At 42.1% G+C, this 27642-nt stretch overlaps 1 protein-coding gene across 7 annotated transcripts in view; it reads left to right on the top strand.

Moving 5' to 3' along the window:
• Positions 1–8833, top strand: part of LOC141094021 (manganese-dependent ADP-ribose/CDP-alcohol diphosphatase-like) — a 65608-nt gene extending 56775 nt beyond the window's left edge. For all 7 annotated transcript variants that reach the window (XM_073579717.1, XM_073579715.1, XM_073579720.1 and 4 more), the window contains 3 exons: positions 2428–3017; positions 3405–3512; positions 3594–8833. In XM_073579717.1, coding sequence (XP_073435818.1) covers positions 2429–3017; positions 3405–3512; positions 3594–3943 — 1047 coding nt within the window. In that variant the 5' untranslated portion in view covers position 2428 and the 3' untranslated portion in view covers positions 3944–8833. The remainder of the gene's footprint in view (positions 1–2427; positions 3018–3404; positions 3513–3593) is intronic.
• The last annotated feature ends 18809 nt before the right edge of the window (positions 8834–27642 follow it).

A 27642-nucleotide genomic window follows, 5' to 3' on the forward strand; every position in this document is an offset into this window, starting at 1 on the left:
ACTGTGGATGTCACACAGGCCTACAGACACTGTGGACGTCACACAGGCCACTGGACACTGGATGTCACACAGGCCTCTTGACCCTGTGGACGTCACACAGGCCTCTGGACACTGTGGATGACACACAGGACTCTGGACACTGTGAACGTCACACAGACCTTTGGACACCGTGGACATCACACAGGCCTCTGGACACTGTGGATGTCACACAGGCCTCTGGACACTGTGGATGTCACACAGGCCTCTGGACACTGTGGACATCACACAGGCCTCTGGACACTTTGGATGTCACACAGGCCTCTGGACACTGTGGACATCACACAGGCCTCTGGACACTGTGGACGTCACACAGCTTCTGGACACTGTGTACGCCACACACAGACCTCTGGACACTGTGGGCGTCACACAGGCCTCTGGACACTGTGGGCGTCACACAGGCCTCTGGACACTGTGGATGTCACACAGGCCTCTGGACACTGTGGATGTCACACAGGCCTCTGGACACTGTGGACATCACACAGGCCTCTGGACACTTTGGATGTCACACAGGCCTCCGGACACTGTGGACATCACACAGGCCTCTGGACACTGTGGACGTCACACAGCTTCTGGACACTGTGTACGCCACACACAGACCTCTGGACACTGTGGGCGTCACACAGGCCTCTGGACACTGTGGGCGTCACACAGGCCTCTGGACACTGTGGACGTCACACAGACCTCTGGACACTGTGGACGTCACACGGGCCCTGAGCACTGTGGATGTCATACAGGCCTCTGGACACTGTGGATGTCACACAGGCCTCTGGATACTGTGGACGTCACACAGGCCTCTGGACACTGTGGACGTCACACAGGCCTCTGGACACTGTGGACGTCACACAGGCCTCTGGACTATTGCTAATAAGGTATCTCCAAGTGATCATACTAGTGCCAATAGACATGCTAATAAAATTTTTTCAGACAGTTCAGCAAGTATAACTAATTGGTTACCCACTTGTGGATCTTTTAAATGTGCTCAGAAAAACTGTGGGCTATGTAGGTTTATGTGGAACACAGAAAAAATAGTATCTTCTGTTAATGGAAAGGAATTTAAAATAAAATCTTTTTTGAACTGTGGTTCTACTGGTGTGATCTATGTCATAACATGCGTGGATTGTAATATTCAGTATGTGGGAAATACTTCACGCACCTTGAGACGTCGTATTTCCGAGCACGTTTATGACGTAGGTCACACTACCACACGCAGTTTGTCTGCTGCTTCTCGACATTTTTTGCATATACATAAAGGAGATCTCAGCAACTTTAGGGTTAATGCCATAGAGAAGGTGCAGACAAAAAGGGTAGGTGGAAATTTAAATGATTTATTATTACGCCGAGAGGCAAAATGGATGTTATTGTTACAAAGCAGAGTTCCAACGGGTATGAATATTAGGAGTGAGATTTTGAGTGTTTTGTAAGTGTGATTTTGACTTGCTACCCTCTATTAATCAGCTGGCTATGTTTAGTCTTGATTGTTCCTTGACTTCCTTTGTTTCCCTTTATAAGCATGTGTTCAGATGTATTATGTGTTGTCTTAGAATAAGGACTGTTTTTTTGTCCGAAACGCGTCCAACTACACGTCCTGATGCGTCTCTTATCATGATGGAGAATCTTATGATTTTTTTAAATTTTGGAATAAAGGAATAAAAAATTTTTTAATCTAATTACTGATCTGGATGCTGGAATTTTTTTCCATATTACGCTTTGCTGCAGAGGGATCCTGTTTCCACATTCCGTGCACCGATCGGACTTATAGCTGTCTTCTTTGTGGTGAGCTGAAAAAATTTTCTTTTTTTACCTTAGGCCTCTGGACACTGTGGACGTCACACAGGCCCTGAACACTGTGGATGTCACACAGGCCTCTGGACACTGTGGGCGTCACACAGGCCTCTGGACACTGTGGACGTCACACGGGCCCTGAGCACTGTGGATGTCATACAGGCCTCTGGACACTGTGGATGTCACACAGGCCTCTGGATACTGTGGACGTCACACAGGCCTCTGGACACTGTGGACGTCACACAGGCCTCTGGACACTGTGGACGTCACACAGGCCTCTGGACACTGTGGACGTCACACAGGCCCTGAACACTGTGGATGTCACACAGGCCTCTGGACACTGTGGACATCACACAGCTTCTGGACACTGTGGACGTCACACATATAGACATCACCATGTGTCTTTTCTTGGACCTAAGAAGCCATGTTCCCCTCCTCTTGTAGTTTACAGCCATGACACCATCGTTCCCGGTGACAGCTTCTATATCAGGTCATGGTTGGTGATGCCTCATATCACGACCTACCATACCATTAAACCAGGGACTGCAGGATGAACAGTACACCACCAAATCCATTAAGACTATGTGTTATTTGTATTCTCTACAGGATGGAAGAACCAAAGAAATACTTGAGAGACTCCTCCAGGCAAGGTCAACCTTATTTTACTTTTGGTGTAATAGCAGATATTCAGTATGCCAATAAACCAGATGGACTTAGTGGCTGGAAAACAATGAGATACTACAGCCAAAGCTGCCTCCACTTACAGGATGCCATAAAGCAGTGGAACGCGAAGGACAACAAGCCCAAATTTGTGTTGCAACTTGGTGATATCATCGACAGCTACAACAAAAGAGCTGGAAGGTCGGAAGAATCACTTGAAACGGTTTTTTCCATGACCAAGGTGGCACTGATGCCTTTCCATCATGTCTGGGGTAATCATGAATTTTATAACTTCACTCGAGAATATTTAATGGACTCAAAGCTTAACACAACTTGGCTGGAGGACAAACAGCAACAGGAGCTGGTCCAAAGTTGTGGAGGAACCTCAGATAACAAGGAGTACTATGCATATCATTTCAGTCCTCATAGTAAGTTCAGGTTCATTGTGGTGGACACGTATGATCTAAATGTCCTTTCTGGAGGAACATCCAGTGAGAAACAACGGAAGTCTTTCCATCTCATGGAAAGTAGCCAAGGTAAATTAAATGGTATATTCTCTAATAGTGGAAGAAATTGCCGATGATTAGTCTAAGGGTGGAAGGGTCAGATCACTCTTCAGCCTTTGGGTGCTTGTGTATCTTCAACTCATATCAACATGGTGTGGACATGGCCACCTCTATGTTGAGGGCTTAGTCTTCTTTTAGCCCTTACTAGGTTCACATACTTTGGAGCAAGCCTCTTACTAATGCCCCCAAAAAAACCAAAATCATGATGCTATATATGTGGCACCTTAGTTTCCTGGCTGGAGACCATGGTCACAGCCTTGGGAATTATATCTTGATTTTTTATTTTTTTATTGATGTTTGTGTTCAGTAGATCCATGAGATGTGACTTTTATTTTATTCTCCTTTTGGACATAACAGGTTTCCACCTGAGGGAGTTTAATGGTGGCATGGGCCAAGAGCAGTTGGCGTGGTTAAATGATGTCCTCACATATTCCAACAAGAATGGTGAGAGGGTGATCATGGCTGGTAAGTGCTTCATCATTGGGGCTCATTCTGTTTTGGAAAATATTGTGCAGCTCAATATAACTCCATGTTCCTTCTGCACAGGTCACATCCCCATCCATCCGAAAGCCATGCGTAGCACCTGCTTGGCTTGGAATTATGACGAGATCCTCAGAACCATCTACTCTCACCAGTGCGTTGTGTGTTACTTTGCCGGCCATGACCACAGTGGTGGATACCATCGGGACTCCCATGGAGTGCATCATGTCACTATGGAAGGTGTCATCGAGTCACCGCCTGGCACCAACGCCTTTGGGACGGTCTTTGTGTATGAAGATGGGCTGCTTCTACAGGGCAGAGGGAGGGTGAGGGACCGCTTCTTGCCATATGATATGGGGGATACATTGGGCGCCAGTTGTTTGACATGTTCAGGTGTTAGCTCCAAGGAAGGATGAGATTTGTGGAACCAAAGTTGCAACTTCCTAATTATAGACAAAGCATAGAAAAATAAATGCCGTGAAAAATAGCTGCAAACGCAGTGGCTTACATCGTCTGGTGACCAATGTAGACCATCATATAGTGCCTCAAGGTGTCATAGAGTTTCCAAATAGTGCCGCCATTTAATGCTTCGATAGATCGTGCCTCATTGGGATCTTCATTTCCCGATCTCTATAACAAGCAGTAAACCACATGAGAAGATAAGGACTTGAGCCCTCATAGTGATCAGCTCTGACCTCCTGGAGGCTCCCAACGAGCGATCACACAATGCATGACCTGAAAAAGTCAGAGGAAGTGGTATTCCTAACCATGACTGATAGGACATTTATGATGTCTGATTGAATTACGTATTTTATTGCAGAAATCTAAACAATAAAAATTAACTACGCAACCAAAATCCCGGAATTATTCTCTCTTCATAAGAAGTGACTCTAACAAACCTCAATAACACAGAGATACATAGTCTGTCTGCCTGTACTCAACATCATTACACACATTGTACGCATAGCGGTTGTATCATGTGAGTATCGGAAAATGCTATTAATTAATGCTGCATATATCTACAAGTATATAAGTACTCTAATACTGCCCCCTATGTACAAGCATATAAATACTATAATGCTGCCCCCTATGTACAAGCATATAACTACTATAATACTGCTCCCTATGTACAAGAATATAACAACTATAATACTGCCCCCTATGTACAAGCATATAACTACTATAATACTGCTCCCTATGTACAAGAATATAACAACTATAATACTGCCCCCTATGTACAAGAATATAACAACTATAATACTGCCCCCTATGTACAAGAATATAACTACTATAATACTGCTCCTATGTACAAGAATATAACTACTATAATACTGCCCTCTATGTACAAGAATATAACTACTATAATACTGCCCCTATGTACAAGAATATAACTACTATAATACTGCCCCTATGTACAAGAATATAACTACTATAATACTGCCCCTATGTACAAGAATATAACTACTATAATACTGCCCCCTATGTACAAGAATATAACTACTATAATACTGCCTCCTATGTACAAGAATATAACTACTATAATACTGCTCCTATGTACAAGAATATAACTACTATAATACTGCCCCTATGTACAAGAGTATAACTACTATAATACTGCTCCTATGTACAAGAATATAACTACTATAATACTGCCCCTATGTACAAGAATATATCTACTATAATACTGCCCGCTGTCTTGGGGTCATATTTGACTCTGAGCTTTCCTTTGCCCCCCACATTCGATCACTGGCTCGCTCTTGTCATCTGCACCTCAAAAACATTTCTAGAATTCGACCTTTTCTTACTTTTGACTCTGCAAAAACTCTTACTGTTTCTCTTATTCATTCTCGTCTCGACTATTGTAACTCTCTTCTAATCGGTCTCCCTCTTACCAAACTCTCCCCCCTCCAATCTGTCTTGAATGCTGCAGCCAGGATCATATTCCTCACCAATCGTTACACCGATGCCTCTACCTTGTGCCAGTCATTACACTGGCTACCCATCCACTCCAGAATTCAGTATAAACTTATTACCCTCACCCACAAAGCCCTCCATGGCTCAGCACCACCCTACATCTCCTCCCTTGTTTCAGTATACCACCCTACCCGCGCCCTCCGTTCTGCTGATGACCTGAGGTTAGTATCCTCAATAGTCAGAACCTCCCACTCCCGTCTTCAAGACTTTACACGTGCCGCGCCAATTCTTTGGAATGCACTTCCCAGATCAATACGATTAGTCCCCAATCCCCACAATTTTAAGCGTGCCCTGAAAACACATTTATTCAGACTGGCCTATCGCCTCACCACATTAACCTAATCTATCCCTGTGTGGCACAGCCAAAAGTTTTACCATAACCAAATTTCCCGCATCATGTTCCCACATGCTTTATGAATCCATTAGCCCTCTGTGTCTGTACTGTCACACACTTAACATTATGGCTGGTCCATACAATCAGGGCAACTGTTACCACCCACCTTTTGTGTCTACCTCTTTCCTCATAGACTGTAAGCTTGCGAGCAGGGCCCTCACTCCTCTTGGTATTTGTTATAATCTACTGTATGTGATTATTGTTATGCTGTAATGTCTATTGTCTGTACAAATCCCCTCTGAAATGTAAAGTGCTGCGGAATATCTCAGCGCTATAAAAATAAAATGTATTATTATTATTATTATTACTGCCCCTATGTACAAGAATATAACTACTATAATACTGCCCCCTATGTACAAGAATATAACTACTATAATACTGCCTCTATGTACTAAATATAACTACTATAATACTGCCCCCTATGTACAAGAATATAACTACTATAATACTGCCCCTATGTACAAGAATATAACTACTATAATACTGCTCCTATGTACAAGAATATAACTACTATAATACTGCTCCCTATGTACAAGAATATAACTACTATAATACTGCCCCTATGTACAAGAGTATAACTACTATAATACTGCCCCCCTATGTACAAGAATATAACTACTATAATACTGCTCCTATGTACAAGAATATAACTACTATAATACTGCTCCCTATGTACTAAATATAACTACTATAATACTGCCCCTATGTACAAGAGTATAACTACTATAATACTGCCCCCCTATGTACAAGAATATAACTACTATAATACTGCCTCTATGTACTAAATATAACTACTATAATACTGCCCCTATGTACAAGAATATAACTACTATAATGCTGCCCCCTATGTACAAGAATATAACTACTATAATACTGTCCCCAATGTACAAGACTATAACTACTATAATACTGCCCCCTATGTACAAGAATATAACTACTATAATACTGCTCCTATATACAACAATATAACTACTATAATACTGCTCCTATGTACAAGAATATAGCTACTATAATACTGCCCCCTATGTACAGGAATATAACTACTATAATACTGCCCCAATGTACAAGAATATAACTACTATAATACTGCCCCCTATGTAAAAGAATATAACTACTATAATACTGCCCCTATGTACAAGAATATAACTACTGTAATACTGCTCCCTATGTACAAGAATATAACTACTATAATACTGCTCCCTATGTACAAGAATATAACTACTATAATATTGGACCGTGAAGAAGGCGGATTAGGCCGCCGAAACGCGTAGTCCCATTTGCGCTTATTTCTGCCATGCACTCTGGTTTGTGATCCTTGTGGGTCGTTTTTTTACCTTGTTGAAGAAATAAAGAAAAGCATCATTTTACTCCAACCCTGGTTTGCTGAGTTGTTGCTGGATTTCCTTTTTGTTCCAATACTGCTCCTATGTACAAGAATATAACTACTATAATACTGCCCCCTATCTACAAGAATATAACTACTATAATACTGCCCCTATGTAAAAGAATATAACTACTATAATACTGCTCCTATGTACAAGAATATAACTACTATAATACTGCTCCTATGTACAAGAATATAACTACTATAATACTGCCCCCTATGTACAAGAATATAACTACTATTATACTGCCCCTATGTACAGGAATATAACTACTATAATACTGCCCCTATGTACAAGTATATAACTACAATAATACTGCCCCTATGTACAAGTATATAACTACTATAATATTGCCCCCTATGAACAAGAATATAACTACTATAATACTGCTCCTATGTACAAGAATATAACTACTATAATACTGCTCCTATGTACAAGAATATAACTACTATAATACTGCCCCCTATGTACAAGAATATAACTACTATTATACTGCCCCTATGTACAGGAATATAACTACTATAATACTGCCCCTATGTACAAGTATATAACTACAATAATACTGCCCCTATGTACAAGTATATAACTACTATAATATTGCCCCCTATGAACAAGAATATAACTACTATAATACTGCTCCTATGTACAAGAATATAACTACTATAATACTGCTCCTATGTACAAGAATATAACTACTATAATACTGCCTCTATGTACTAAATATAACTACTATAATACTGCCCCCTATGTACAAGAATATAACTACTATAATACTGCCCCTATGTACAAGAATATAACTACTATAATACTGCTCCTATGTACAAGAATATAACTACTATAATACTGCCTCTATGTACTAAATATAACTACTATAATACTGCCCCTATGTACAAGAGTATAACTACTATAATACTGCCCCCTATGTACAAGAATATAACTACTATAATACTGCCTCTATGTACTAAATATAACTACTATAATACTGCCCCTATGTACAAGAATATAACTACTATAATACTGCCCCCTATGTACAAGAATATAACTACTATAATACTGTCCCCTATGTACAAGACTATAACTACTATAATACTGCCCCCTATGTACAAGAATATAACTACTATAATACTGCTCCTATATACAACAATATAACTACTATAATACTGCTCCTATGTACAAGAATATAGCTACTATAATACTGCCCCCTATGTACAGGAATATAACTACTATAATACTGCCCCAATGTACAAGAATATCGCTACTATAATACTGCCCCCTATGTAAAAGAATATAACTACTATAATACTGCCCCTATGTACAAGAATATAACTACTGTAATACTGCTCCCTATGTACAAGAATATAACTACTATAATACTGCTCCCTATGTACAAGAATATAACTACTATAATATTGGACCGTGAAGAAGGCGGATTAGGCCGCCGAAACGCGTAGTCCCATTTGCGCTTATTTCTGCCATGCACTCTGGTTTGTGATCCTTGTGGGTCGTTTTTTTACCTTGTTGAAGAAATAAAGAAAAGCATCATTTTACTCCAACCCTGGTTTGCTGAGTTGTTGCTGGATTTCCTTTTTGTTCCAATACTGCTCTTATGTACAAGAATATAACTACTATAATACTGCCCCCTATCTACAAGAATATAACTACTATAATACTGCCCCTATGTACAAGAATATAACTACTATAATACTGCTCCTATGTACAAGAATATAACTACTATAATACTGCTCCTATGTACAAGAATATAACTACTATAATACTGCTCCTATGTACAAGAATATAACTACTATTATACTGCCCCTATGTACAGGAATATAACTACTATAATACTGCCCCTATGTACAAGTATATAACTACTATAATACTGCCCCCTATGTACAAGTATATAACTACTATAATATTGCCCCCTATGAACAAGAATATAACTACTATAATACTGCTCCTATGTACAAGAATATAACTACTATAATACTGCTCCTATGTACAAAAATATAACTACTATAATACTGCCCCCTATGTACAAGAATATAACTACTACAATACTGCCCCTATGTACAGGAATATAACTACTATAATACTGCCCCTATGTACAAGTATATAACTACTATAATATTGCCCCCTATGAACAAGAATATAACTACTACAATACTGCCTCCTATGTACAAGAATATAACTACTATAATGCTGCTCCTATGTACAGGAATATAACTACTATAATACTGCCCCCTATGTACAAGAATATAACTACTATAATACTGCTCCTATGTACAAGAATATAACTACTATAATACTGCCCCCTATGTACAAGAATATAACTACTATAATACTGCGTCCTAGCTGTGAGGTTGTGTGTTTGTAGCTCTCCTGATGTCTGGAGCAAGCCCAGGGGGAGGCCACCCTGGGCGGGGTAACTCCCCAAGCAAGGCCCAGGCTTCCAGGCCTACACTTGGAAGTAACACTCAAGTTGTGTCTAAGGCGGATGCAAGTCCCAAAGTTGTTTCTGAGGGAAAGAAAGCTCAGAATGGAAGTAGCAGCAGCAAGAAAGATGAAGCTGTGAAAGTACAAAAAGTAACGGAACAAGGAAAAGCCATGGCTGTGGGTAAGAAAGTTCCCGTTAAGCAGTCGGCCAGCCAAGGCAAGCAGAGTGAAGGACAACTAGGAGAAACCCAGAAGAAATCTACTGGTGAGAAGCTGAATGGAGGAAAGCAGCCTGCAGCTCAGGAGGTGCCATCACCATCTTCAGGTGTGCAGCTGACTCCCAGCAGACAGAGGAGAACCTCACTGGAGAGACAGACGCTCCAGGAGAACCTGCAGCAGAAGCATGTGGTGGCCAGCATGGCGAGCTCTGGGCGCACAAGGTCGCAGTCAGGTGGCAGCAGTAAAAGTGCTGTGGAGCCTAGAGCCACGAAACCAGCGGTGGTGAAAGTTAAGGAGACGTCTGGTTTCAAGCATCCAGGGACATTGCTGAAAGCAGGATCCCAGGAGGAGACGCCATGTGCACCTGAGCTTCAGGTCGCAGAGGAGATCCCAGGACTGGTCAAGAGGCTCGGTGAGTTACAGCAGCACAAAGACTTGCTGCAGAAGCAAATAGAAATGGGCTATAATGTAAAGGCTGCTAATCCTGGTGGGGATCACACCTTTTGTGATCAGACTCTGAACATGCTTGGTGTACAGCTGGCAAAAGTGGTGACGGACATGGACTGTGTCCTAGAGAAGATGGGGCCCCTGGCAGAGACTTATAGGAACCAGGAACTGTTGATGTCACACAAGCAGGACTCTGCAGGTTCCAGCTCAGACATTGTCCCAGGTGGGCCCCAGAAGCCGGTGCGGCCAGTGCTGCAGCCTGCAAGTTTCTGCTTCCAAAAGGGTCAAATGCTTCAGCCGCAGCAGCCTGCGGCAGACCCCAAGCAGCAGCACGTTATGCAGATTCCAGCAGGTGTACCATAAGTCTCAGAATGCGCAGCACAGCAGCCTGCAGCAGATTCCAAGCAGCAGCATGGACTGCACTTTCCAGCAGAGGGACTACAAGTCTCAGAATGCCAAGCACAACAGTTGGGCAGTGGACATGTGCCCGTCATTACTGATGGTGCCCAGCAGGGCTCTGATGCTGGGGATAACCACGCTGTATCTGAGGGGTCGGGGGCTTGGGGGAGCACAGTATCTATGGTGGACGCTGCACTGTCTGATAATGACATTGATGCTGATGATAACAATGTGCATGATAATGTCTGTGATTTCCCCCCTTTAATTTCAAGCACACAAGGTGTAGCTGCCCCTCCTGCTGCAGACCTTCACCCCGTCAGGCAACCCAATGTGACCCCGCACGGTCCCCCCAATAATGCCTGGAGTCGTGGTGCTCCGTCCTTTACCTCTGGTACCAATTATACAGGCCAGGCGTTTAAACGGAGAAACGTGGTGCGTTTACGGCACAGAGTTGCCAAGGAGGATCTGCCAGACAGGAGGTTTGTCGTCAGGGAGCTCTTGTGCCACCAGATGGGGTTTGTGCCAGTCAGCATCCTGGCAGTGATTAATCTTCCAGACTGGCAGGGCTATGATGTCAGCTTTAAGCTCATGTCTGACCTGGACAGATTCTGGTCTAGTTTCCCCAAGTTTAGAGACACGGAGGGCTGGAGTAAGTTCAGCTTTATTCCTATCTCTAAGCCAGATACTGTCACTGTAAATGTCATCTTCTGGAATGAGTCTGTTCCCCCGCAGGACATTGTGGTGTGGCTCCGGAGGCATTGTGACCTGGTCTCTGACCTCACCAAAAGCAGAGACAGTGATCGGATCTGGACAGGAGGGTGGCGGGTTTTGGTGAAACTGCGCCAATGCAATAACATCACTGCCCATTTACCCAACTCCTTCTTTATTGGGAGGGAGAGGGGTGTGTGTTTCTATCCTGGGCAGCCTCGTAAGTGCTTTAAATGTGGCAAGGCAGGTCACCTGGCAAATACCTGTACTGTGGTGAAGTGCAGCCTGTGTGGGGAGGTCGGCCATCTAGCTGCAGACTGCCAGAACATCAGGTGCAACCTCTGTGGGAAGATCGGTCACCCTCACAGGGACTGTCCAGACGCCTGGCACAATATCTGTAAGGACTTTCCTGACGAGGACTTGGTGGCAGGGGCAGAGATTCTGGAGGAGGCAGCTTTACTGTCAGGGGAAATACTGACCAGACCAGAGGTCCACCAGGGGTCTACTCAGCTAACACCAGAGCAGCAGGGTTCAGAGAGAGAACAGGGGAGTATAGAGGTTGTACCTCAGGGGCAGCGGTAACAGGAAGGCATTACTTCAGTGCTACCATCTGTGTCTGAGGAGTATAGCAATAATCAGAAAAGGAAGAAAAAGGACAAGGCCTCCCGTAAACCTGAGGGGTATGACACTGGCCAAGGAGCCGGGAAGAAATTCCAGAGCTCTGCAGGTGTAATGGTCGTATCTAACAGGTTTGATGTTCTGTCTGAGTCTGACGGCGAATTTGAAGATGACCTTAAGAGAATTGATGCAGAGTGTGATAGGGATGTAGAGGACTGTCCTCCGCCAAAGCGGAAGCCCTTACCTGAGGGCACTCGGGAAGAGTCTGAGATGGAGACCGGAGGTGAACAGAATAACTCCGACTCAGATCTGTGACGCTGTCAACCAGATAATGTCTGAACTCAGATAGGGAAAATCATTAGGAGAAATTAGGAAATGTTAAGATAGAGAAGGATGAGTCACTGGGTAGGAACATGATGAGCTCTGTTTGCAAAGTGTGTTTTTTGTTTTTTTTCTCTCTCCTCAAACTAGGAGTATGGACTCTAAGTTAATTTGATATGTATAACCTGGATATGTAATGAATGTATGTACAATCCTAGTGAATTCAGTTTTGTATTATTGGAGGAATGTTATTTGTATTTGTTTGGTTATACAATAAAAATTGCCCCTATGTACAAGAGTATAACTACTATAATACTGCTCCTATGTACAAGAATATAACTACTATAATACTGCCTCCTATGTACAAGAATATAACTACTATAATACTTCCCCTATGTACAAGAATGTAACTACTATAATACTGCCCTCTATTACAAGAATATAACTACTATAATACTGCTCCTATGTACAAGAATATAACTACTGTAATACTGTCCCTTATGTACAAGAATATAACTACTATAATACTGCCACTATGTACAAGAATATAACTACTATAATAATGCTCCCTATATACAAGAATATAACTGCTATGATGCTGCCCCTATGTACAAGAATATAACTACTATAATACTGCCCCTATGTACAAGAATATAACTACTATAATACTGCCCCTATGTAGAAGAATATAACTACTATAATGCTGCTCCTATGTACAAGAATATAACTACTGTAATACTTCCCCCTATGTGCAAGAATATAACTACTGTAATACTGCCCCCTATGTACAAGAATATAACTACTATAATACTGCTCCTATGTACAAGAATATAACTACTATAATACTGCCCCCTATGTACAAGAATATAACTACTATAATACTGCCCCTATGTACAAGAATATAACTACTATAATACTGCTCCTATGTACAAGAATATAACTACTATAATACTGCCCCTATGTACAAGAATATAACTACTATAATACTGCCCCTATGTACAAGAATATAACTACTATAATACTGCTCCTATGTACAAGAATATAACTACTATAATACTGCCCCCTATGTACAAGAATATAACTAGTATAATACTGCCCCTATGTACAAGAATATAACTACTATAATACTGGTCCCTATATACAAGAATATAACTGCTATAATACTGCCCCCTATGTACATGAATATAACTACTATAATACTTCTCCTATGTACAAGAATATAACTACTATAATACTGCCCCCTATGTACAAGAATATAACTACTATAATACCGCCCCTATGTACAAGAATATAACTACTATAATACTGCTCCTATGTACAGGAATATAACTACTATAATACTGCCCCCTATGTACAAGAATATAACTACTATAATACTGCTCCCTATGTACAAGAATATAACTACTATAATACTGCCCTTATGTACAAGAATATAACTACTATAATACTGCTCCTATGTGCAAGAATATAACTACTATAATACTGCTCCTATGTACAGGAATATAACTACTATAATACTGCCCCCTATGTACAAGAATATAACTACTATAATACTGCCCCCTATGTACAAGAATATAACTACTATAATACTGCTCCCTATGTACAAGAATATAACTACTATAATACTGCCCCTATGTACAAGAATATAACTACTATAATACTGCCCCTATGAACAAGAAAATAACTGCTATAATACTGCCCCTATGTACAAGAATATAACTACTATAATACTGCCCCTATGTACAAGAATATAACTACTATAATACTGCTCCTATGTACAAGAATATAACTACTATAATACTGCTCCTATGTACAAGAATATAACTACTATAATACTGCCCCTATGTACAAGAATATAACTACTATAATACTGCTCCCTATGTACAAGAATATAACTACTATAATACTGCCCCTATGTACAAGAATATAAATACTATAATACTGCCCCTATGTACAAGAATATAACTGCTATAATACTGCCCCTATGTACAAGAATATAACTGCTATAATACTGCCCCTATGTACAAGAATATAACTACTATAATACTGCCCCCTATGTACAAGAATATAACTACTATAATACTGCTCCCTATGTACAAGAATATAACTACTATAATACTGCCCCTATGTACAAGAATATAACTACTATAATACTTCCCCTATGTACAAGAATATAAATACTATAATACTGCCCCTATGTACAAGAATATAACTACTATAATACTGCCCCTATGTACAAGAAAATAACTGCTATAATACTGCCCCTATGTACAAGAATATAACTACTATAATACTGCCCCTATGTACAAGAATATAACTACTATAATACTGCTCCTATGTACAAGAATATAACTACTATAATACTGCTCCTATGTACAAGAATATAACTACTATAATACTGCCCCTATGTACAAGAATATAACTACTATAATACTGCTCCCTATATACAAGAATATAACTGCTATAATACTGCCCCCTATGTACATGAATATAACTACTATAATACTTCTCCTATGTACAAGAATATAACTACTATAATACTGCTCCCTATGTACAAGAATATAACTACTATAATGCTGCCCTTATGTACAAGAATATAACTACTATAATACTGCCCCCTATGTACAAGAATATAACTACTATAATACTGCCCCTATGTACAAGAATATAACTACTATAATACTGCTCCTATGTACAGGAATATAACTACTATAATACTGCCCCCTATGTACAAGAATATAACTACTATAATACTGCCCCCTATGTACAAGAATATAACTACTATAATACTGCCCCCTATGTACAAGAATATAACTACTATAATACTGCCCCTATGTACAAGAATATAACTACTATAATACTGCCCCTATGTACAAGAATATAACTACTATAATACTGCCCCTATGTACAAGAATATAACTGCTATAATACTGCCCCTATGTACAAGAATATAACTACTATAATACTGCCCCTATGTACAAGAATATAACTACTATAATACTGCTCCCTATGTACAAGAATTTAACTACTATAATACTGCCCCTATGTACAAGAATATAAATACTATAATACTGCCCCTATGTACAAGAATATAACTACTATAATACTGCCCCTATGTACAAGAATATAACTGCTATAATACTGCCCCTATGTACAAGAATATAACTACTATAATACTGCCCCCTATGTACAAGAATATAACTACTATAATACTGCTCCCTATGTACAAGAATATAACTACTATAATACTGCCCCTATGTACAAGAATATAACTACTATAATACTGCCCCTATGTACAAGAATATAACTACTATAATACTGCCCCTATGTACAAGAATATAACTACTATAATACTGCCCCTATGTACAAGAATATAACTACTATAATACTGCCTCCTAGCTGTGAGGTTGTGTGTCAGTGGTTCTCCTGATGTCTGGAGCAAGCCCAGGGAGGGGCCACCCTGGGCAGGGAAGCTCCCCAAGCAAGGCCCAGGCTTCCAGGCCTACACTGGGAGGAAACTCCCATCCTTCTCATGTGGATGGAAATCCCAGAGTTGCCTCTGCTGGAAATAAACCTCAGAATGGAAGTCCCAGCAGCATGGAGAAAGATCCTGTGTTGAAGTTCAGCACAGGAAAGAAACAAGAGAAAGCTTTGTCTGTGTGCAAGGATGTTTCTGTTAAACAGTCGGCCAGTCAAGGCAAACAGTGTCCAGAGCCTGGAAGGAAATCCCAGAAGGCATCTTCTGCTGAGAACCTGAGTGTTGGAGGGCAGGTGGCTGCACAGAAGGTGAGGCAGAGTCCATCACCAGCTTCAGGTGTGCAGCTCACTCCAGGCAGACAGAGACGGACATCTCTGGAGAAGCAAACACTCCAGGAGAACCTTCAGCTGGGACATGTGGTGACCAGCATGGCGAGCTCTGGACGCACGAGGTTGCAGGCTGGTGGCAGTGGTAAAAGTGTTGCGGAGGCTGGAGCCACAAAACCAGCGACATTAAAAACCAACGTGTCAACCCCTAAAGCAAGACCCCAGAAGGAGCCGCCGCGTGCCCCGGAGCTACAGCTGGCAGAGGAGATACCAGGACTGGTCAGGAGGATGGGTGAGTTGCAGCAGCAGAGGAATCTTCTGCAAATAGAAATTGACTGCATTTACAAGGTGAAGGCTGCAAATCCTGGGGATCACTCCGTATGTGACCAGAGACTGAACGCACTGGGGGTAGAGCTGGCGACTGTGGTGCGGGACATAGACTGTGTGCTGGCGAGGATGGGGCCCCTGGCAGAGACTTATAGGAACCAGGAGCGGTTTAGGTCCTGCACGCAGGACTCTGCTGGTTCCCGCACAGACATTGTCCCAGGTGGGACCCGGCAGCAGGTACGGCCGGTGCTGCAGCCCGCTAGCTTCTGTTTTAAGGAGGGTCAGATACTGCACCAGCAGCCGCAACTACCTGCGGCAGACCCCAAGCAGGAGCAAGAGGCTCAGATCCCAGCAGTACCACAAGTCCCAGCATGCCCAGCACAACAGCAAGACAGTGGACATGAGACTGCATCTACTGTTGGTGTCCAGGAGAGCACTAATTCTGGGGATATTGGTACTGTTCATGTGGGGTTGGGGGCTGAAGGGGGTACAGAGACTGTGGTGGACATTGCGCATCCTGATGACACTATTGAGATTGATGATGATGATAATAATGTGCAAAATGTCTGTGATTTCCCCCCTTTGGTTTCCAGCACACAAGGTGCAACAGGCCCCTCCGCTGCAGACCCTCGCCCTGTCAGTCAGCCCAGTGTGGCCCCACAGGTCCCTCCCAGTAATGTTTGGGGCCGCGGCGCTCCATCCTTTACCTCCAGCGCCAATTACACCGGGCAGGCTTTCAAAAGGAGGAATGTGGTGCGGTTCAGGCACAGAGGTGCCAAGGAGGATCTGCCAGAGAGGAGGCTGGTGGTCAGGGAGCTTCTGTGCCGCCAGATGGGGTTTGCGCCGGTTAATATCTTGGCGGTCATCAATCTGCCAGACAGACAGGGCTATGATATCAGCTTTAAGCTTATGTCTGATCTGGACAGATTCTGGGCCAATTTCCCCAAGTTCAGGGACGCTGATGGCTGGAATAAGTTCAGCTTCATTCCAATATCTAAGCCGGATACCGCCACGGTTAACATCATCTTTTGGAATGAGGCTGTTCCCCCGCAGGACATTGTGGTGTGGCTCCGGAGGCATTGTGACCATGTCTCCGACCTCACCAAAAACAGGGATGAGGACGGAAATGGACCGGTGGATGGAAGGTGCTGGTGAAATTGCGCCAGCACAACAATATCACGGCTCACTTACCCAACTCCTTCTTTATCGGGAGGGAGAAGGGGGTTTGCTTCTACCCTGGGCAGCCACGAAAGTGTTTTAAGTGTGGTAAAGTGGGTCACCTGGCAAACACCTGTACCGTGGTAAAGTGCAGCCTGTGCGGGGAAGTCGGCCACTTAGCGGCAGATTGCCAGAACATCAAGTGCAACCTCTGTGGGGAGGTCGGCCACCCTCACAGGGACTGTCCAGATGCCTGGCACAATATATGCAAGCTCCTTCCTGATGAGGAGTTAGTGACAGGGACAGAGGCTCAGGAGGAGGAGGCTTTAATGTCAGGGACAGTACTGACCAGGTCAGAGGTCCACCAGGGGTCCGCTCAGGTAACATCTGAGCAGCTTTGTACAGAGGGGAGCATGGAGGTCGTCCCTCAGGTCCAGCAGCCACATGTAGCCACCACTTCAGTATCACCATCTCTAGCTGAAGAAAGTGGCTGTAATCAGGTAAAAAGGAAAAAAAGGACAAGGCCTCCCGTAAACCTGAGGAGGAGTATGTCACTAGCCAGGGTGGCAGGAAAAAAGTCCAGAGTTCGGCAGGTGTGATGGTCGTGTCCAATAAGTTTGATGTTTTGTCTGAGTCTGATGGGGACTTGGAGGAAGAGATAAAAAGAATAGAGACTGAGTATGACAGGGACGTAGCGGACCATCCCCCTACAAAACGGAAGCCCGTACCTGCTGACACTGAGATACAGTCTGACATGGAGACCGGTGGTAGTCAGAACATCTGTGACCCAGACTTATGATGGCGGCTTTTACATCTCTGCTCCTCTGTTGTGGTATTGTGATGGCGGATTTCTCATTAAAAATAACATCCAGTAATGTGAACAGCATTAAGGTGAGGAGGACGAGGCACGCTGTCTATGACCATCTCCGATACCTGGACGCAGATGTCATCTTTCTGCAGGAGACGCGGCTGACGACTCAGGGGCTCATGAGGGAGGCTGAGAGGGAATGGCGGTCTGGTCCCTCTTTTTGGTCATTGGCTGTGGAGTCGTACGCCGGGGTCGCCATTCTGTTTAACACCAGGGATGTGACAGTACATAGGATGACGGAGGTGGTTATGGGAAGGTGTCTGGTCCTGAAAGTCACTGTCCATGGGAGGCGACTCCGGCTTATTAACATCTATGGGCCACAGACGGTGACTGACAGGATACAGTTATTTAATGATGTCAAGCCTTATCTGTTCACCTCTCTTCCAGTGATAATGGCGGGGGACTTTAATGCCATACTGACATCAGGTGACAGCTCCTCAGGTAGAACCGTGACGAGGGATGGTAGGATCTTGAATAACATAGTCCTGCAGGCCGGATTAGGGGACGTCTTTAAACGGGGAGGTCGAAAGCCAAAATTAAACTATTCCTGCTCCAATAGAGGCAGTAGAATAGATCTGGCTTTTGTAAGTCCCATGGAAGTCATTGGTGCCATGAGTGAGAGAGTCGTCCCATACTCAGACCATCTTGCCCTATATTTCTGCCTGGGGGCCACTAAGCGAGCTGATGTTGGTAGGGGGTTATGGAGACTGAATTCCAGCCTCCTCCATGATGTCTCTGTCCAGAGTTGTGTCCACTCCCTTTTGCAGGGTCATCTACAAAGAGTGGACTTCTATGACGACATGGCCGACTGGTGGGAGGACATCAAGGATGATATCAGATACCTCTTGAAGAGACTGTCAGTTAAGAAGGGCAGGAGTAAGTATAGCCAGTACCTAAGGCTGCGCAAAGAATTGGAGTCACTCTATTCGGAGGGCGGGGGTAACAAAGAGAAGATCGACCGGTTGAAATCTGAGATAAGGCAGTATCAGTACAGCAGGTATACCTCCTTGGTTCTTGAACGGGATTATGGGGTTTTGGGGGCACCTGATCCCTTTGAGAATTGCCGGGAGCGGGTGGCCAATAAATTGGTCACAGGTCTCATTGACTCCCAGGGTGTATTGCAGGAATCTCGGGAGGGTATCCTGGGGGTTGTGAAATCTTATTATACTGACTTGTTTCAGAGGAAGGCTTTGGATAAACATAAAATGACTCAGTTCTTGGAGGCAACTCCAGCGCCTGATACTAATGATCTGGACTTTTCTCCTTTGACAGCAGAATTAACGGTGGAGGAGGTTAAGGAGGCCATTGATAAGTTACATCTGAAGAAGGCACCAGGTCCGGATGGTATAACAGCAGAATGTTATAAGATATTCAGAGACCTCCTGGCTCCAATTCTTGTGGATGTTTACAAAAATTGTCTAGAAAATCACCTGATGCCTCCATCCATGAGAGTGTCCTCATTAATTCTGCTGTCTAAAGGTAAGGAGCCGAGCGACATCAAGAACTGGAGGCCAATTGCCCTCTTGAATGTTGACAGGAAGATTCTGGCGAAGATCTTGTTTTCTAGGTTAGTCTGTTTGTCCCCGGCACTGTTGGTAGGCTCTCAGTTTGGCACGGTAAAAGGGCGGAACATCTCTGGAGCGGTCATCTCGATACGGGAGATGTTTGAGAGATGTAAAGCTCTGCGGTGTGGGAGATATGTTGTCAGTCTGGACCAGGCTAAAGCCTTTGACAGAGTTGATCATGATTATCTGTGGGCCACTTTGTCAAAGTACGGTATTCCAGGACAATTTGTGGATTGGCTGAAGACTTTGTACAGAGAGGCGGTGAGCTTTCCTCTGATTAATGGTTGGCAGGGTGGCACTTTTGGAGTTGAGGCGGGGGTGAGACAGGGCTGCCCGCTGAGTCCACTCCTGTATGTTTTTGCCATAAACCCGTTTCTGAGGTCACTGCAGGAGTGTAACTTTTGGGGGGTGCCGGTCCCCCACTGCTTGCCTCTGAAGGTGGTTGCCTACGCGGATGATGTGACACTGGTGATATCTAATCCTCATGAGGTGCAGATGTTGTCTGCGGCCATCAGAAGTTACTCAGAGGCCTCCGGGTCTCTGGTCAACCTTGAGAAGAGTCAAGCTCTGTGGACATTGCAATCTGACCCAGACTTTGATCTGCCGCAGTTTGTTAAGGCCTCCACCCATATTAAGATCTTAGGGGTTAAATTTGGGAGGGAAGATAATGCCAGCCTAAATTGGGAGGAAAAATTGGAGACCGGAAATGCAAAGGTTCAGCGATGGAAGAACTGGAGGCTGACTTACAGAGAAAGGGTTGCTATGTTGAAGACGTACCTGGTCCCCGTCTTCTTGTATGTCTCTGTCGTTTTTCCTTTGCCAGAATCCTTCTCGGCGAGGCTCCTCAGCCTGTTCTTCCAGCTCTTGTGGGGGAACAGGATGAACCTGATAAAGGGGGGAATAACGTACCTACGGCGGAGTGAGGGCGGGCTGGATATGTTAAATCCAAGGGTTTTCTTTGACTCCTTGTTTCTGAAAGTAAATTTTGGGAGCATGGATTCAAACAGTAGCTCCCTGTGGGCGAATAGTATCAGGTATTGGATATTGCCTTTTGCGGAATCTTGGGTGCGAGGCGGCAGTCTCAAGAGGAGGAGATGGACAGGTGACCACCTCCCCCAGTATCTGGAATATGGTCTGAAGTGTGTTAGGAAGTGGGGACTGGAGAAGTCCTACATTGAGAGTAATACGAGGAAAGATCTGTGTGCTCATATATGTAGGACTTTCTTCTACTCTCCACTGGCCCTAAGAGATTGTGCCACCAGGACCCTTCAGGACAGTCTCCGGTTCCTCAACGGGAGGCGACTTCCAGCAAAGTTTTTTGACATTGCTTGGCTGTCGCTACATGGGAAGCTCTTTGTGAGGGGGAACTTAAAATATTTAAGTGTTTTGGATCGGAACTGTCCCCTTGGTTGTCAGCAGGAGGAAACCATGGAGCATTTTATTTGTGATTGCTGGGGAGGTAGGGAAATATGGACGGAAGTATCGACCAAGCTGAAAATCCCCAGACTGCTGTCCCTGAAATACCCTGACATTATCTATGGAGTCCCATCCACTGACGGTAACATCGACAGGGGGACAATGTACCTGATCATTACCACCATTAAGTATCACCACTGGCACATGAGAACCCGAGTGTCCCTCCACAGCGAGCCCTTCCATCCCGTCACCGCAGCCACAAAGATACTGTCCGAGCTCAGATGGATAAGAGCGATAGAGATAAAGAAAAGTCAGAGTAATGAGAGACTATGGAGGAATGTGTCTGTGGGATAATAACATGATCGTGTTACTAAAAGTGTTTATTTCATATTCTTCCTTCCACAGGAGTGAACTCTAAGTTACCTTTATTCCTAATGTATTAATTTAGTTCTGTAATTATTGTCTGATGCATTCATGAGAATTTATGTTTTGTATTAAGGAAGAATTCTGTTTATTTTAATTGTATTTGTTGGATTTATACAATAAAAATTGCCCCTATGTACAGGAATATAACTACTATAATACTGCTCCTATGTACAAGAATATAACTACTATAATACTGCTCCCTATGTACAAGAATATAACTACTATAATACTGCTCCCTATGTACAAGAATATAACTACTATAATACTGCCCCCAATGTACAAGAATATAACTACTATAATACTGCCCCCTATGTACAAGAATATAACTACTATAATACTGCTCCTATGTACAGAATATAACTACTATAATACTGCCCCTATGTACAAGAATATAACTATTATAATACTGCCCCTATGTACAAGAATATAACTACTATAATACTGCCCCTATGTACAAGAATATAACTACTATAATACTGCTCCTATGTACAAGAATACAACTACTATAATACTGCTCCTATGTACAAGAATATAACTACTATAATACTGCCCCCTATGTACAAGAATATAACTACTATAATACTGCCCCCTATGTACAAGAATATAACTACTATAATACTGCCCCTATGTACAAGAATATAACTACTATAATACTGCCCCTATGTACAAGAATATAACTACTATAATACTGCCCCTATACAAGAATATAACTACTATAATACTGCCCCCTATGTACAAGAATATAACTACTATAATACTGCCCCTATGTACAAGAATATAACTACTATAATACTGCCCCTATGTACAAGAATATAACTACTATAATACTGCCCCTATACAAGAATATAACTACTATAATACTGCCCCTATGTACAAGAATATAACTACTATAATACTGCCCCTATGTACAAGAATATAACTACTATAATACTGCCCCTATGTACAAGAATATAACTATTATAATACTGCCCCTATGTACAAGAATATAACTACTATAATACTGCCCCTATGTACAAGAATATAACTACTATAATACTGCTCCTATGTACAAGAATACAACTACTATAATACTGCTCCTATGTACTAGAATACAACTACTATAATACTGCCCCTATGTACAAGAATATAACTACTATAATACTGCCCCTATACAAGAATATAACTACTATAATACTGCCCCTATGTACAAGAATATAACTACTATAATACTGCCCCTATGTACAAGAATATAACTACTATAATACTGCCCCTATGTACAAGAATATAACTACTATAATACTGGTCCCTATATACAAGAATATAACTGCTATAATACTGCCCCCTATGTACATGAATATAACTACTATAATACTTCTCCTATGTACAAGAATATAACTACTATAATACTGCCCCCTATGTACAAGAATATAACTACTATAATACTGCTCCTATGTACAAGAATATAACTACTATAATACTGCCCCTATGTACAAGAATATAACTACTATAATACTGCCCCTATGTACAAGAATATAACTACTATAATACTGCCCCTATGTACAAGAATATAACTACTATAATACTGCCCCTATACAAGAATATAACTACTATAATACTGCCCCTATGTACAAGAATATAACTACTATAATACTGCTCCTATGTACAAGAATATAACTACTATAATACTGCCCCTATGTACAAGAATATAACTACTATAATACTGCTCCTATGTACAAGAATATAACTACTATAATACTGCCCCCTATGTACAAGAATATAACTACTATAATACTGCCCCCTATGTACAAGAATATAACTACTATAATACTGCCTCTATGTACAAGAATATAACTACTATAATACTGCCCCCTATATACAAGAATATAACTACTATAATACTGCCCCTATGTACAAGAATATAACTATTATAATATTGCCCCCTATGTACAAGAATATAACTACTATAATACTGCTCCCTATGTACAAGAATATAACTACTATAATACTGCCCCTATGTACAAGAATATAACTACTATAATACTGCCCCTATGTACAAGAATATAACTACTATAATACTGCTCCTATGTACAAGAATATAACTACTATAATACTGCCCCCTATGTACAAGAATATAACTACTATAATACTGCCCCCTATGTACAAGAATATAACTACTATAATACTGCCTCTATGTACAAGAATATAACTACTATAATACTGCCCCCTATATACAAGAATATAACTACTATAATACTGCCCCTATGTACAAGAATATAACTATTATAATATTGCCCCCTATGTACAAGAATATAACTACTATAATACTGCCCCTATACAAGAATATAACTACTATAATACTACTCCTATGTACAAGAATATAACTACTATAATACTGCCCCCTATGTACAAGAATATAACTACTATAATACTGCTCCTATGTACAAGAATATAACTACTATAATACTGCCCCCTATGTACAAGAATATAACTACTATAATACTGCCCCCTATGTACAAGAATATAACTACTATAATACTGCCTCTATGTACAAGAATATAACTACTATAATACTGCCCCCTATATACAAGAATATAACTACTATAATACTGCCCCTATGTACAAGAATATAACTATTATAATATTGCCCCCTATGTACAAGAATATAACTACTATAATACTGCCCCTATACAAGAATATAACTACTATAATACTACTCCTATGTACAAGAATATAACTACTATAATACTGCCCCCTATGTACAAGAATTTAACTACTATAATACTGCTCCTATGTACAAGAATATAACTACTATAATACTCACATTAATAATAATGTTATCTAGATAATTATTTACACGAGTTGATCAGAATGAGAATGAAAAAGTGATATATTATTTTTTTAAATATGTTTTTAATTCTTATGTCGTGATAGAAAAATAATTGAATCATATTCCCTCCGGTCTTTTGCTCTGGGGTTTTTGAGGGTCACAAAACCCAAGTTGAGCCTTTTGTTTTTGGGTTAATTGCAGGAATGAGCACATTCACAAGTCTTGACAGTTCATGATTTCTCCCTACATAACCAGATAATAGTAGTTTTCCTACAATAATCTCCTTTTTCTACAATGATCAGTGTATTTGGGTCTCAGCTACTGATTTTTACCCAGCACAGAGAGCAGCGTGAAGGGTCTCCATGAAGGTGACGGGAAGGTGTGCGGGTGGCTGATGGGTGACCGTGAAGGTGTGCGGGTGGCTGATGGGTGTGCGGGTGGCTGATGGGTGACGGTGAAGGTGTGCGGGTGGCTGATGGGTGACTGTGAAGGCGTGCGGGTGGCTGATGGGCTCACACAGCTCATAGAAAGACAGCTGCCCGGCCTCATAGTCTACATAAATCCTTATTCTCTGGCTGAGAACCTGATGCTGGTGGAGCATGGTCAGCTCCTGATTTTCCATCGCATAGTAATGATATTCGAGTCTGCGTAGGCACCAAGACTTATTGCTACAACCCCTCTCCTGTAGGCCCCTCTCCGATCAATACTGGGGTACGTCATACCAACTCTCCAGGTCCCCTTTATACTGCTCTGTATTTCCCAGTCATGTGTGAACCCTGTCATTACTTATAACCTGGGAATTCTCAAATCTCCTTGGTGTCTGGACACGAGGTAGAGTCTTGTCTGAACTGAAGGCCATTTTTAGGTCTTGTGAAATGTCGATGTTGTTTCCAGCTGTTTCCACATCTAAATGAACCCAAAAAGTCCACCAATACTGCAATGGCACTTCCTTAACAATGTACATAAACCAAGAAGACAGTGTTTAGACTGACTCCTAATGAAGAGAACCATAAATGGATAACAAATAATTTTATTTAGCCTATTAAAATACATAAAATGCTACCTGTATTCATTACAAACAAACATACCCCAGGGGAATAGCACAATACAGGATCACAAAAACCTCAAAAAAATGTTGGTAAAGTTCCCTTGAGCATACAATATATAAAATGGAATAATGAACAGGTCAATTTACATATAGACAGAGGGCCCAAAAAATCTTATTATCACTTGCCAACGGCATTAAATTACTAAAGTGCCCTTTTGTCCTATAGTTGACCATATGTAATAAAGTTATACCGCAATAAAATATATTGCAAATCGCATAAATGCCAATGATTTAAGAGAGGTGTACTTACTAAAGGGAAAAGAGGTGATTGTAGCCCGCAGTGATAACCCCGCGCCCCGACGCGCGTTTCGCCCGCTTGCTTCACCGGGGGCCCCCGGAAGAAGCAAGCGGGCGAAACGTGCGTCGGGGCGCAGGGTTATCACTGCGGGCTGCAATCACCTCTTTTCCCTTTAGTAAGTACACCTCTCTTAAATCATTGGCATTTATGCGATTTGCAATATATTTTATTGCGGTATAACTTTATTACATATGGTCAACTATAGGACAAAAGGGCACTTTAGTAATTTAATGCCGTTGGCAAGTGATAATAAGATTTTTTGGGCCCTCTGTCTATATGTAAATTGACCTGTTCATTATTCCATTTTATATATTGTATGCTCAAGGGAACTTTACCAACATTTTTTTGAGGTTTTTGTGATCCTGTATTGTGCTATTCCCCTGGGGTATGTTTGTTTGTAATGAATACAGGTAGCATTTTATGTATTTTAATAGGCTAAATAAAATTATTTGTTATCCATTTATGGTTCTCTTCATTAGGAGTCAGTCTAAACACTGTCTTCTTGGTTTATGTTTCCACATCTAGAAGAATATGAGAAGTTTTCTCTCCTCATGTGTCACCCATCATGAGTGTCTGGTTATGAGTTAGGGTCATGTCAGACCTACCTCGCCTCAGTCTACCACAACCTTACCTGTGCCCTCCACAGCTCAGCACCACCCTACATCTCCTCCCTCGCCTCAGTCTATCACCCTTCCTGTGCCCTCCACAGCTCAGCACCACCCTACATCTCCTCCCTCGCCTCAGTCTATCACCCTTCCCGTGCTCTCCACAGCTCAGCACCACTCTACATCTCTTCCCTCATCTCAGTCTACCACCCTACCCGTGCCCTCAGTTCTGCTGATGACATGAGATTAACATCCTCAATAATCAGAACCCTACCTGTGCCCTCCACAGTTCAGCACCATCCTACAGCTCCTCCCTCTCCTCAATCTACCACCCTTCCCATCCTCTCCGCAGTTCAGCACCACCCTACATCTCCTCCCTCGTCTCAGTTTACCACCCTACCCGCGCCCTCCGTTCTGCTAATGACCTGAGGTTAACATCCTCATTAATCAGAACCTCTCACTCCCATCTCAAAGATTTCTCACGTGCTGCGCCAATTCATTGGAATGCACTACCCAGGATAATTCGATTAACCCCCAATACTCACAATTTTAAGTGTGCCCTAAAAATCCATTTCTTCAGACTGGCCTACCACCTCAACACATTTATCTATCCTTGTGTTGCCCATTCAATATTTTTGACCATAACTAGGTTCCTTGTATCATGTTCTCTAACCGGTTCATGCAGCATTACATGAACACCCGATTTCCTGCATTATGGGCTGGTAAGCAAATGTTACCATCCACCTTTCGTGTCTCCCCTTTTCCGCATAGATAGTAAGCTTGCGAGCAGGGCCCTCATTCCTCTTGGTATCTGTTGCTTTATGTGTTTATTGTAA

This window comes from Dendrobates tinctorius, unplaced genomic scaffold (genome assembly GCF_039654945.1).
Source record: "Dendrobates tinctorius isolate UK_male_01 unplaced genomic scaffold, ASM3965494v1 ptg000063l, whole genome shotgun sequence".
NCBI classification, from domain to species: Eukaryota; Metazoa; Chordata; class Amphibia; order Anura; family Dendrobatidae; genus Dendrobates; species Dendrobates tinctorius.